The sequence below is a fragment of the Caretta caretta genome, chromosome 4, assembly GCF_965140235.1.
Source record: "Caretta caretta isolate rCarCar2 chromosome 4, rCarCar1.hap1, whole genome shotgun sequence".
Classification (NCBI taxonomy): domain Eukaryota; kingdom Metazoa; phylum Chordata; order Testudines; family Cheloniidae; genus Caretta; species Caretta caretta.
Window position 1 is genome coordinate 98,845,860 of NC_134209.1, and position 13,908 is coordinate 98,859,767.

General features: G+C 38.5%; 1 protein-coding gene across 2 annotated transcripts in view; it reads right to left on the reverse strand.

The window, feature by feature from the left end:
- Positions 1 to 7,312: 7,312 nt before the first annotated feature.
- The window catches only part of TRMT9B (tRNA methyltransferase 9B (putative)), a 41,044-nt gene continuing 34,448 nt past the window's right edge, over positions 7,313 to 13,908 (reverse strand). For both annotated transcript variants that reach the window (XM_048848191.2, XM_048848193.2), the window contains one exon: positions 7,313 to 12,787. In XM_048848191.2, the coding sequence (XP_048704148.1) occupies positions 11,763 to 12,787 (1,025 nt within the window). In that variant the 3' untranslated portion in view covers positions 7,313 to 11,762. The remainder of the gene's footprint in view (positions 12,788 to 13,908) is intronic.

Consider the following 13,908-nt stretch of genomic DNA (forward strand, 5'->3'; position numbering starts at 1 on the left):
CAGCCACCAGGTTTACCGTGACATTATCGGGGATACTGTTCCTGACTGCTTGTACTCCATCTTTGTGTGGCATGTTGGTGTAGAGGGCTTCTACATCCAAAGTGGCTAGGATATACCCTTGACTTTACATTCCACAGCATTCATAACAATACAATGTTTTTAAATCAGTGAGAGACGTGGTGCTCAACACCTTTGAAAATCAGATCCTGGGTGTCCCAAGGTGGGCTCCAAAAAGGGAGGCACCCAGAATTAGTGGGACTCTTTTGAAAATGGAGGTCTTAGTGTTTGTACCTTGTCAGTTGATAACGTGCGGTTTGAGAAGAGTAGCTTCTACTGCTACTGTAGGGAAATAGAGATTTTGGACTCCAGGGATGTCACACCATCAATTTTCATAAGCAATAAACAAAGATAATTCTAATACACACAGATACGACAGTGATAAGCACTATACAAATAGCTAAAAATAAATACCATAGTTGTCTTGAGTACTTTTAAGAATTCTCCTCTCCTTCCAGGTTCTTTCCCACCTGGAGACTGCCATGCCAAGAGTCTACTTAACTCTACATGAAAATATATGTGTTCTTTATACGAGTTTGCCTTTGATTGTTCATAGACACAGCATCTTAAAATAATTGTAAAACGTCACAATAGAAAGGACCCACCAGGCCCAGATCCCCAAAGATACTTAGGTGCCTAACTCTCAAAGGAATTAGGCACCTAAATACCTTTGTAGATCTGGGCGCTAGGATCTGATTTAGTATAATTTTGCGCTCCTGGTGTTTAGGGTTTTCAGAATGAAAATACAGAAAAGAATTCAATGTCTGATACATTTAGCTGTTAGTGATATTTTAATCCAAATTTTGATCCCAGCCCTGCAGTGAGGATTGTGCAGGGGATCCTATGGACCACAGTGCAGAATCAGGGATTTATTTTTGGAGGAGGCACCAGCTATTTCTTTGTCAGGTAGGGCTGATCCAAAGTCCATTCAAGTCAGTGGAAAGCTTCCCATTGAGTTCAGTGGGTTTTGGATCTGGCTCTTAATGCACACAGATAAAGCACAGCAATAAGTTTATAAGCATGTTGTATTCCTCATCAAGGCTGGGAGAGGAGCAGTTTTTAACAATTATACCTAAGAACCCTATATCCTACACCTATTTAAACACCCTAGAACACAGGACCTAGAGCCTGCAGCAGTCTGTTGCTCCCCAATATGTCCCTGCACTCCAGAGCCCTACTTTCCAAAAATGGAAGTGAATCTTTAGTCCCTGCCGCCACACTCACATCCTTACATAGCATTGCCACCCCAAGTGTTCAAAAATCATGGGGCAGCCCTCCAGAATCACAAGATTGGCTTAAAAACAGCAAGATTTGAAAATATAATAAACAATGTCTTCTTTATTTTGTCTGGTTTTTGAGGCTTTGGGGTACCCTGGGATCATATTTTCTAGCTTTTCTCCACAACTATGAGACCTACAAACTTACTTTTTTGTAAAGTGAAAGCTGAGATTCTTATCTTAGTAGAAGATGCCAGCGGCTAGCGGTTCAATAAAAAAAATCAAATCCCTCAAGAATCCCAATCAAATTGAGCGAACTGGCAGGGCTGCTAGTATACAACAATGACAGCTGCTCTGTGTTTATTTAAGAGAGAATTTTAGGAAGACAGCCATTACTAGAATATCTCTTTTGTCTTTTTATATTTTTTTCTTTATGTTCATTTCCTTGTTTTGTACAGATACATATATAATTTTATGACTGAACAGGAATAGATTAGTTCATTGGTAATGAAAGAATGTCTCTTAATAAACATGATACTGTATATGAAAGCATTTTTGTTTCAATTTTTGATATGGGAATATTAAATTTTAAATTACCCATTTAACCATGGTGTTAAATTGCCTTTGGATATTTAGCATTAAACATTAAGTTTAATGTTTTTCTTCAGTTCTTTGACTCCAGCGAGTTGTCATTTATTCTTCTCTACTCTCAGTTAACCAGCACCTAATACATTCCACAAAGTCCTTACACATAATGCAGGTTGAAGCACTCATTCTAGGCAGCCTGTTAAGGAACAATAATGGTTTGTTTAATATTTCATAGACCAGTTGGTTATAAATTCAACTGGCATCTGAACAGCTTCTTTGCACAACCATAAATAGCTTCATGATTTCTTTAAAGCCTTCATATGATATCAAAAGCAAAGGTGAATCTGAGGCCGTACATTTCCCTCACCTGCTATGACAGCCTGCATCCTGACTGAAGGTCCAGTGCTCTCAATGGCAAAATTTCCATTTATGGCCTGAGCCAAAGCCCACTGAAGTCAACAGAAATAGGATTAGGCCCTATTTCTTGCACAGCTCCCTTTTAGAAATCTTCTGTTACTCCTGTAGCACTGAATTGGCACTTGTGGCAACAGCTCTGTGTAAGGCCTGGGGCCAGGATGACTGGAAAGATTGGCTCCACTACTAGGTTGGTTGAATTAAAATATATATTGAAATGAACTTTCCAGGGACCTTTGTTTATTTCAAAATCTAATCTGAAACAAAAAGGCAAAATCCAGAGTTAATAATCCACTTCATAAAGCTAGTGTCATTTTCAAGTTAAAAATAACATACTGTTAAAACAAGCACTCCTGAATATAGCCTAAATGTATAATCTCTCTCCAGATGCATAACATGGAACCTTGTTTACAATGAACTAAACATTTCATGGCTATGGATACTTCATGTTTCTTAAATATTCCACGTACCATTCATTCTTCTGAAAATGAAAAATTCTAATTACTACTGAGCAGCAATAGCAATTATATTATAAAGCAAAGAAAAACTTTTTTTCCCCCAGATATCTGATTTATTTAGTGTGGAAAAAAGAACAAGAGCATTGTCTGTATACACACACACACATACACACACACAATATTTGTTTAAAAAAAATTAAAGGACCTCATGTCATATTTTTTAAAAAATAATTATCCAATAGCCCTCTGTGCAGGAACATCCAGTCCTTCTACAACTGGCAATTTGGGCCTGATCCCAGGAAGTACTGTGTACTGTTGGCTGCTATTAACTTCAAAAGGACTTTTTAGTGCTCAAGCATCTCTCAGGATCAGGGCTTTGTTAGGCATTGTCATTGAATAAAACATCAATTTAAAGCAGTCTGGGGATGCTGCATGTGTCTTGTTTTCTATTAAATCCATCAATGTCTCATCTCTTGGATTTTCTCAGACATACTAAAAACTAGCTTTGGATAATGTCCCACACTACCATCAGTGCACCATTGTTTTTTGTAGTAAGGTTTAATCTGGAACTGAATGGCCATGCTTGATCTAAATTAGAGCATATGCTCTTTCCAAAGGACTAATTCAGCCTCTGGTAGCAAAAGTATATTGCCCAAGCCAAAGATTGAAAATTAACCCTACCAGTCTTGTTGGGCCCATGGTAAGGAAGCAGGCATACTTCCAGATCAGTTGTTTTATTCTCAATAGTTCTGACATACCAGTACAGTCTCTCCACTGCCAGCCAGATAGAGGAGACACTGAGAAAGATACCTTGGAGAATATCACATTTCAAAGGCTCCTGTTAGAGGTCTATAATAGGGACACTCCACCCCCCATCCTCTGATGTCCCACAAACCTGTCAGACACTGTCCAGTAAGTGGCAACGTCATGTGGATTTATTTATATTCCCATCAACAACACCAATGCAGTCCCATGAAGCAAAGTATTTATAGTAGTTTCTTGTCCTTTCCCATAGGACCAGGGAAGAATAGCAAGATCTCAATGTGTACTAACTAACTCCCCCTCCCCCACTCCCTTCCTTCTTGTGTCTTCTTTTATACCCATCAGCTGATGGCTAAATGGTTCATCAACCCTCCCAGCCCGCTCAGCTAATTAGCTGCATATCTCCAATCAGCCTTCTCCAGGGGAACTGATTGGTGCCTAAGTGATCAGAGTTCTGGCTCAGCAGCTAGCTTCCAGCACTCTGTCACAAGGTCTGAGTGACTGTTATTTTTAATCACGTTTTATCTAGCCATTTGCTTAGATCTGTGTGTTTCAATAGAATTCCATGTTAGTATATTGACAAAACGTGTGCTGTTGCTAATCTACTAGAGGATGAAAAGATGTTCATGCCCTTCCCCTTCTCTTTTTCTGCTCTTACTCATAGCAAATCTAAAATCAATACATGAGATTCTCAAGGCAGGGACCTAAAGAACTTAGCCCACTCTGTAAGCCAGTTATCCTCCTCGCAGTAAACACAATTGAATTACATTTTCTCTCCAGAAGAGGGCACTCTAACACCATACCAGCACACTAGCATCACAGCATTCACTAAATTAAAGGTGCTTCAGCAAAAAGAGTTTACAACACTATGTACAATGTTACAGGGCAAGAGGGAATCTCCTAGAATTGTTCAAAATCCATAGCACTACAAATAAAATTTACATTCTCTTTTCTACTGACATATTTTCCACGTCAGTTTGGCAATCTAACTGCGCCCAAGTCTTGTAATTCAAACTTTTTATGTCATATTTTTGAGATTCTTCTTTTATAAATTATTTCCATATTATGGCTTTAAGAGAGACAAGGCGATAAAAAAGTAAACTGAAGTGGATTGCTAAATTGCAGGTGGATCAAACAAGACTGATATATCTGGGATCAAACCCACAATGAATTAACTAGGCTTTTTGAAAGGAAGAATGTAGCATGCCCCTTGTACAGTTCTGTGTAGAAAGGAACATAAGGTGAAGTTTTTGGGGTGGAGAATGGAAACCAATAGTCTAACAGGCACCCCCTCAATCATCAACAGCCTTGTGATGGATCACAGTTCTAGTGATCCTGATTTTCTACTGTCTTAGATTTTAAGTAACCATTTACAGCTGTGCAAAGTGGTGAAGTATGCTACTAAACGAGAATGTTAGTTTGTTATATTCTCACTGGACAGGTAAAAAAGTAAGGCAAGGGAGAATCAGGCCCTTAGGTTGCTCTGAACATCTTTGAAGAGCATCACCATCTCTCAACACAGTGGTGGGTACACTTAAATTGACTATCAAACTGAGTGGGTTGTACAAGAGAAGACACAAGATTGGAACAGAGCCAATGGCTACGGGCTGAGGAGAGGACAGAGATAGCATGACTGGGAGAGTATAGATAATTATATTCGCTTGAGAGACAGATTCATGAGAAAGAACTAATGTGTCTAGCTATCTTAGTGGAGAACAGGAAAATGAGAGGTGGATAGGGACAGAAATACTAAACTTGTGGTTACTGTGAACAAGATCAGAGATAGCGTGAAGGAGTGGAGCTCTCCACACTCATATATTTCTAAGATTCATGTTGAATTTTTTGGGAAGGTAACAGCAGAAACGGTTCTGCCATTTTCTAGAACATGGTTTGGGGAAAATATGTTGTTTTGCCCACATAAAAAAATCTTAAAACCAGTTCGTTAAGAAGCTGTAGCACCTCTGTACTCTGGAGAAAGTACTTGACATTTGCCAAGGCATCATCCTGATGTTAGGGATGTGCATTTTGTTATCCCCTGAAAAGCCACTCAAATTTAACCAAGTTACACATTTCTGAGAATTACAGCTTGTACTTACTGGGTAGAGGCTAGTAAAAGTCTGGTGGTTTTATTTTCTGAAGATTCCATCTGCACTGTGTATGCTCCATCCCCACACAGGATCTGAATGTAATTGAGCCTGAGTATGCACCATCCTCACAGAGTGACTGAGCATGTTCCCTTCCAGGGATGCAGGGGCTGATTGATTGGGGTTTGGCACACACAAGCCTAATTAATGGGGATGGATGTATATAAAAATATTTTCTGTTAGGACCTACACTGTTCAGTCTGATTTTTATCTCACATAGGGTGCCAAGCATTATGCATCTTGCATTTGGCAGGAGAAACTTTTGTTTATGAAAATAATGTAAGGAAATGGCCATTAATCCTTAGAAATATGTTCAAATGTAGCCCATGAACAAGATTTCAATGTGTTTTAACTGTAAGGGATATTTGAAGAGTCTGTGTTATTCTGTTACAGACATTTCCAGGGGCAAATACACAGAGACTGGGTGCTAAATTTCTTAAAGGGCCCATTTTTAATTAATTTGAATTCTTAAACTAATTCACAGATTAAATTGTAAATCTCAGAAAATTCATTCTGTATTCAGAGTAAGTGCTGTAATTCTGGGGAGAATATGTATTATTTTAATATAAAACAATGAGGCTGAAACCGTGCTTTATGTGCAAAACGCAACTCAGCCTTAATTATGGAGTTGCTGTCGATGTCTCCATAATGACGCTAGCCAGGGTCAAGTCAACAGCTTAGGTCACTCTTACCTGGGGCCATTGTAATGTAAGAAAATAACTCAAACATATTATGCCTCTTTCTCTCCCACTAAATTGCATGCTACAATTCTATAGCTACAATGGCTATAAGGAGTAAGGGTATGAGAGAGAGTGGATTCGTTTCAAGAGTTTTTATTGGTAGGTTACTTGGCCCCAACTGTTATTGCTCCTTGAAAGTTTTGTGGCTGTATGCAAGTTTGGGCATCGGTGTTTCAAAGGCTCTCCATGGGTGTGTCTACACTGCAATTAGATACCCATGGCTGGCTTCTGCCAACTGACTCGGGCTCGTGTAGCTTGGATTAAAGGGCTGTGTAATTGTGGTGTAGACATTAGAGTTCGGGCTACAGCTCAAGCTATGGGACTCCCCCACTTCACTGGGTTTTAGAGTCCAGACTCCAGCCCGAGTCTGAATGTCTACACCGCAGTCAAACAGCTCTGCCTCCCAAGTGCCCAAATCAGCTGACATGATAATTCGCTAAGGGCCAGATTTGTAAAGGTATTTCAGTGCCTAAAAATGCAAATAGGTGCCTAGTGGGATTTTCAAATGCACATAGGTATCTAACTCCCATTGGAAATGCACTATCAGGAAATACCCATCATACCTTTAGACATCTGGCCCTAGGACCTTGTCTACAAACATGTTTATACTAAAGAAACCAATTTAGTTAAGTGTCTGCAATCCTCTGGTGTGGATGCAGTTAACCAGAACAAGCTATACCAGTAAAAACACCAGACAGTTTCACCAATTTAATTAAACTGATTTTTCTATTGATTTAAATTGGTACAAAAGCTATGTGTAGACAAGGAAATGCCTCAGTAATCTTTCTCCAATGCCTCAGAGTTTGGTTCCAAAGGTCTGAAGATAGGAGCGTATGGGTGCAAGTGTGACTAAGTTCCAGTTAATACTGGGTGATTCTAACAGCAAAGAACTTCTCTGATTTGACAGGCAGTAAGAATGTTCCCAGACACAGTTTCCAGTGGATAATATGTCATCTTTATTAATGCATCTTAAACTGTGTAATGTTTCCAGTAAATAATATTTCAATGGAGCAAGATTTTTTTTCAGCCAAATGATGGTTAATATCTGAAGTTTTATATGTGGACTAAGAAATTATTATAGTGTAGTATTGAAATACAGCAGATTCAAGTTACGATAATGAGTAGCTGCCGGAAATAATACAGGATAAGCATAACAAGAACTCACAACAGAGATATAAAACTGTATATTTGATCAAACTAGTAACACTGAAACATCCAAGTTGCACTGAAGTATAAATATGGGCCTCAAATTCTACAAATGCATCACACAAGTAAATTCCTACACTCCAAAGATGACCCATTCAAGTCAATGGAGTGCACATGTGAGTACAATTCAGTACAGATGTAATTACAGGATCAAGGCCAGGGTTTTTAATCAGAACAGAGTCAGATTGTTCATTATCAATCCTGTGCTACTGTAACACACTGCATATCTCTTAACTAAGTATCATTTTAAAGTATACACACAAATAACATGAATACCAGCACTTTATCACAAATGAACACTTTTACAAAATTTATAGCTTTTCCTAACCCATTTGTGCTTTTAGAATGATTGCCCTCTTCAATTTAAAGAAGGTAAATGAACTGTCTTTTGTAGAAAAACAATAGCTTTTGCACCTATAAATATTCACACTTACTCAAAAAAGGCAAAACAACATTTTATCAAATATTGTATTTTTGTGTTCCATCAAAAATAAGTTTGTTCAATTGTAATATGTTTTTTATTGCAGGTGTCAGTTTAAATTACACATTTTAAGAGTTAAAATAGCAGCCATTATCAGTCAATTCAGACTGACAACGTTAAATATTAAGTTCAACAGAAGGAAACTGGGCATCTTTCCTCTTCTGATCAAGATATCTCAAAGTACCAGTTAAGGACAGGTTGGTGACCTCGGAACCAACCGAAGTCAATGGCAGTTTTTGGCTGTAATGGGACTAGAATTTTACATCTAGAAATTTCTATTACCAAACAGAAGACACAAATCCAAACTTCACTTTTGCCTGTTAAGGGCCTATTCCTGCAGTTCTGACATCAATGAGAGTTTTATCTTAGTAAGTAGTGCAGGAATTGTATTTATTTAATCTTAATTAATGGGCTTTGCTATGGTTTTCACCACTTGTTTGAACACATTAAGCTATGCTCCTCAGCAAATAAGCAGTGGGATCGCACGGGTTTTTTTTTTTGAAATGTCATGTTTCTCATGATAAGAGAGAATCACAGGGTGCGATTCACAAAGGGACCTAGGTGTTGCAATGCTGAGAGTCAGCATGCCTAACTTTTAGGTGCCTAGAAAATCTCAGGAACAACACTGCAGTCCACAAAGCTGTTAGGCAGGTAGGCTCCCTATCCAATGCATGGGGAGAGAGGCACCTAAGAATGCACATAAAAAGCCAGCATGCTAGCCAATGGGAGATGCCAACCAGACTAGGTGTGCTAAGCCCTGTCCCTCTCACCTGCTGCAGGTACCTATCTCTGCTAGTGATTAACAAATAGGAATCACTCTCCTGGAGTCAGATCGCATATGCACCTAAGGCAATTCTTTCAGGAATGAGTTTGGAACCTGCCTCACTCTGTACTAAACAGCAGGAGGAGGAGATGGTGGTGATGCCCCCTATAACTTTTACCCAGTGGTTAGCGCACAGGCCTGGAATGTGGGAGACACCCTGGAATGTGCCAGAGGGAGAGAAAGAATTTAACCAGGGGTGTCCCACCTCTCAGGAGAGTGCACTGACCACAGAGATATGGGATATTCTGAGGTGTGGCTTCCTCTGTCTTTCCTGTTGGTGCTGTTCCATTGTGGATAAATAATGAAAAAGTGGTTGGACCTGGAGACTCTCACTTCTAGGGCGGGTGCCCTGACCAGTGGGCTACAGAATCAATCTCAATCTCTCTCCTGCCCAATGACTGTTCCACTGTGGATAAATACTTAAAGAATCACTGGGCTAAAGAGAGAGCAAAAGTGAATGACAATGAACAGAAACTGTACAATAAGAAAAACCATGGAAGTCAGTCTATTTAGATACATTTTAGCAAAAGAATATATATAATATATTATTAAACTTTATATCCAGGGCAGCTACATATAAAACATTTACACTTTTACTTCCATCAGGGTCTGTGACTGAACAAGCTAAAAGCTATGAATTTACATATTGTAGAATGGGTAACATTTCAAAAGCATTACAGTAGTTTTGCTCTTGTTAAAACTCCTCTTACACACAGTATCTGAAGTTCTTTACTGAGTAATTACTCAGACATCTTAATTACCAAAGTCAAATTATAACACTCAGTTAAACCGCTGCAAATACAGAGGGACAGTCAATGAAGCCAATGGAACTATGCCAATTTACACCAGCTGAGGTAGCACCTTACTCCATGAGTAGTCCCAGCAAAATCAGTCAAATTACTTAAGGAGTAAAGTACTGCTCACTATGAGTAACTGTGGGCTAATCTACTATAATGTGAGTGTGTTTGGATGCTGTGCTCGGTCAGAAAATTAACCATAGAGCGTAGGTAGTATTTTATTGAGGGTATATCTATACTACAAGCACCATAGAGGCAGACTCGCAGTGCTGAAGCTATGCTGCTGTAATGTAGACACTTACTACAGTGACAGAAGAGATTTTTCTATCACTATCGTAAATCCACCCTCTTGAGCTGTGGTAGCTAGGTCAGTGGAATAATTCTTCCACTAGCTGCATTTATGGTGGGGGTTAGGTCGACTTAACTACAATTGTACAGGGCATGAAATTTTTCACAACCCTGAGCAATATAGCTAGGTTGACCTAAGTTTTAGGTGTAGATTAGACCTAAGAGAGGGAAATCTGCCCAAGACATCAGAGTTATCCTCTAACCCTTTGAAAAATGGTTCTTTAGTTTCCAGCACCTAGAGGCATCAGGGACCTTTTAACGTCCCATTTAAAATATGGAAGACATGTATTTTAAAGATTTTGTTATTTGATTCGTAATGTTTTATTTACATATTTGACTAATTTCTTCTACATTTCTTAGGATACCTTTAAGAAAGTATATATTGTCATCTAAGTATATAAGCTGATCCAATACTACAGATAAATCTGTCTTTTAAACCAAGCAGAGATGCACTAGAATTATACTAATTTCACATAGTGCTCCCATGTTTATCTCAAAAATATGTACACCTCACATACGTTTAATTTTCTGTACTCTTTGTAAATAACGGTTATTAAAATTAGTCTCAGTGAAAAGTGTTTATAGATAAGCAAAACTTTTAAAACTTTAGAAAATAAATTAATGTATTTTTGGTAGAGAATACATAAGACTCAATCTCAACCCCTTAGCTCTGAGGCATAAACTAGATCAGCGGTTCTCAAACTGTGGGTGGTGACCCCGTTTTAATGGGGTCGCAAGGGCTGGCTTAGACTTGCTGGGGTCAGGAGCTGAAGCCAAAGCCCGAGCCCCACTGTCTGGGGCCAACGCCTGAGGGCTTCAGCCTTGGGCAGTGGTGCTGAGATTACAGGCCCCCTACCTGGGGCTGACACCCTTGGGCTTTGGCTTCCCTTCCCCTCACCCCGTGGCAGTGGGCTTTGTCCCCCAAACCCAGCAGGGCAGGGATCGGGAGGGCTCAGGCTTTGGTCCCCCTCCTGGGGTTGTGTAGTAATTTTTGTTGTCAGAAGGCGGTCGCGGTGCAATGAAGTTTGAGAACGCCTGAACTAGATGGTTTTAAAAAAACCAAGACCAAAATCTTGAACAAATGCAGCTGTCCCATTTGCTCCAGAATGCTAAGCACAGAGCACAGAATACTCAAGGCTTGATCATGCAAACATTTATGCCTATGAGTAGCCCATCCTGAAGACCACAATTCATCAAAGTATTTAAACATGTGCTTAACTTAAAGCATGTGTCCAAATTGGGACTTAGGCACATATTTAAAGTTAAGCATGTCCTTAAGTTATTTGCTGAAGAAGCCTGGACTGCTGAATCAGGACCCTATTGAGTAAAGTTAACACACATGCTTAAGTGTTTGCAGTACCAAGCTTTAAGTTTACATTGGGCAAATATTTCTCATAAAAGATGCCCTGATCCTTATCTTATAAAATGTTTTGTTTATTTTTCAATTACAAAAGTACATTTAAAAACTGAATTATTTGCTAAAAGCAATATAAAACTCTTAAAAGCCTATCTTTGACAAAACATAAGTATTGTTGTTTGCATCTTACATTCTTATACACAGTATTTATAGATATATACAAAGTAAAATCAGAAATAGATGGAACACAACTACATGAGACTCAAATTCCATTTTATATTGCACAATTACAACACCACAGAACACCTTCAAGGAGCAGCATTCAAAGTTTTCAATTTTCAAAGTTTTGTTTTATTTGCTCAGTTTGCAGTTATTTTGCTATTTTCTCTGCAATAATGCACCAGTTTCCATGATCATAGCAAGAGCTAATAATATGAAGTTCAGGCACATTCTCTTCCAGTAGAGAGCATAGCTCTCCTTCCCGAAAAACATGATAATAACGCATGAAGGCTTTTGTATCCAATACGTCAACAACCTGGTCCCCAACAGCCATTGCTTCATCCAAAATAGAATCAGTGGAGTCAGTTGTTGAAGTTCTTTGAAAGAGTTTGCTAGCGGTAGATTTACCATCTTCATCTTTACTATAAGTACAGTTGTTGTCCCTGTCTTCCACAGGACCACTCAGAAAAGATGTTTCTTCATTCTTGCTCTGAACTACTCCATGTTGTTCTCCATTTAAATCCCCCATTACACCTGAAGTGGTCATCCATTGTGGTTTTTTGAGAGATGCATTTTCCATAAACACTTCATCATCATCTAAACTTTGCTCTTTTAACAATGGCCCACGGTGACCTAAGTCTAAACTGCAGTGTCTTGACGGTTGAATGGATATGGTTCTGTTTGCCCATCCTCCTACATTCTTCAGAGATTTCATCTTCTCAGTTTGCTTTCTTAAGGATGATTCGTCAAGAGATCTGGAGAAAAACCATGAACGAAAAGATTTCCCTAGAGCACTATAGAATCGATTTTCTTCTTCTTCAGACATTTTCATGCAGCAGGTTTTGGCTAAGCAATGGTCTGTACTGTGGGAACTTTTTGTATCACGTTCCTGTTTAAGATTAATTGGGTAGCTGCATTCAGAGCCCACTAGTTGCTGCGGGTGTTTTTTTACAGAATGTTCAAGATCACTCTTATGTCCAGACTGATTTGATTCTGAAAGAAGCCGGGAGCACAAGTCCCTATTCCATGGAACAAATACATCTTGTTTTTCAAAGCGACGATTTTTTTGTTCCATAGCCCAAACATAAATCATGATCTGACCTCCAGGTATCAATACCCTTGCCATTTCTTTTATTGCTTTGATTCTTCTTTGTTTAGTTGAGAAATGGTGAATCACTGTGAAGGAAGGAAAGGCATTTGAGCTTAAATACTGCTACTGTTACATTATTTATTTTTTAAAATAATCTTCAGTTAATTTAGTGCTCATGAAAGATTTCAACTGACATTGCTGGAAACATAAATTCTCTATCTAGCCACAGAACAAGTACAGCAGAAGGTAATAACAGTACAAACCTTCTCCATACTTTCCTACCAACATGCCCTAACTACAGTTGGTCAGAAAACTTTGATAGAACCATTTTCCATCAGAAAATTCAGTTCCATCGAAATAGAAATCATTGGCAAAATCATGTCAATTTTGCAGAAATTTTGCTTTGGAGAAAAACTGAAAAAATTCCAACAATGTCAAAATGTTGCTTTTCCATGTTTTCAAAATGAAACATTTTGATTTTTAATTTTCAAATTAATTTTTGTTTTAAACTTTTTAATATTATAACATTTTAAATCAAAATCAAAACAAAACTTGTCAATCAGTCCAAAACAAGAATTTTTTTTCAGAATTTTCCTTTGTGGAGAATTTAGGAATTTTACAGGTTTGTTCCAATTTGAAACAAAGTCAAATTGTGAAGTCTCAAAATCCTTCATGAAATGGAATTTACATCCTCTGCCCAGATCTCGCCTTAATCATGTCGGGAATGGAGCACTTCTAGCCACGAGTGGGTAGTTGAGATTCCCAGGCCCATTCAACCACTGGGTTCCTGATTAATTAAATTAAAGTATCTCAAATATGCAAATTGTTCTGAGGATGATAACCAAAGATGACTGAATACTAAACTAATATAATTTCCAAATAATATGTTTTAATTTAGGTACATTTAAAGTATGTCTATCCAAAGCTCCAGGTGGATATATAAAATATTAATGAAAAATCTGTACAATACATGAATTGGACTAGTATAAAAAACTAAAAACATGCTAATCCCTCTCCATGAACTGAATCGCCCATTTAGTCTACTCTCCTCTTTCACAGAAGATGCCTGGGAGAACCAATAAACTTTGCAACATGACCTGAAAGCCACCATTTCCAGGCTCTGGTTGAATAAGGAAAGGAAGTTGAGCGCACATCATTGAGAATGCCTTACCCTAATTTGAACAAGGGCTCTGTTGGCTCAAGAACC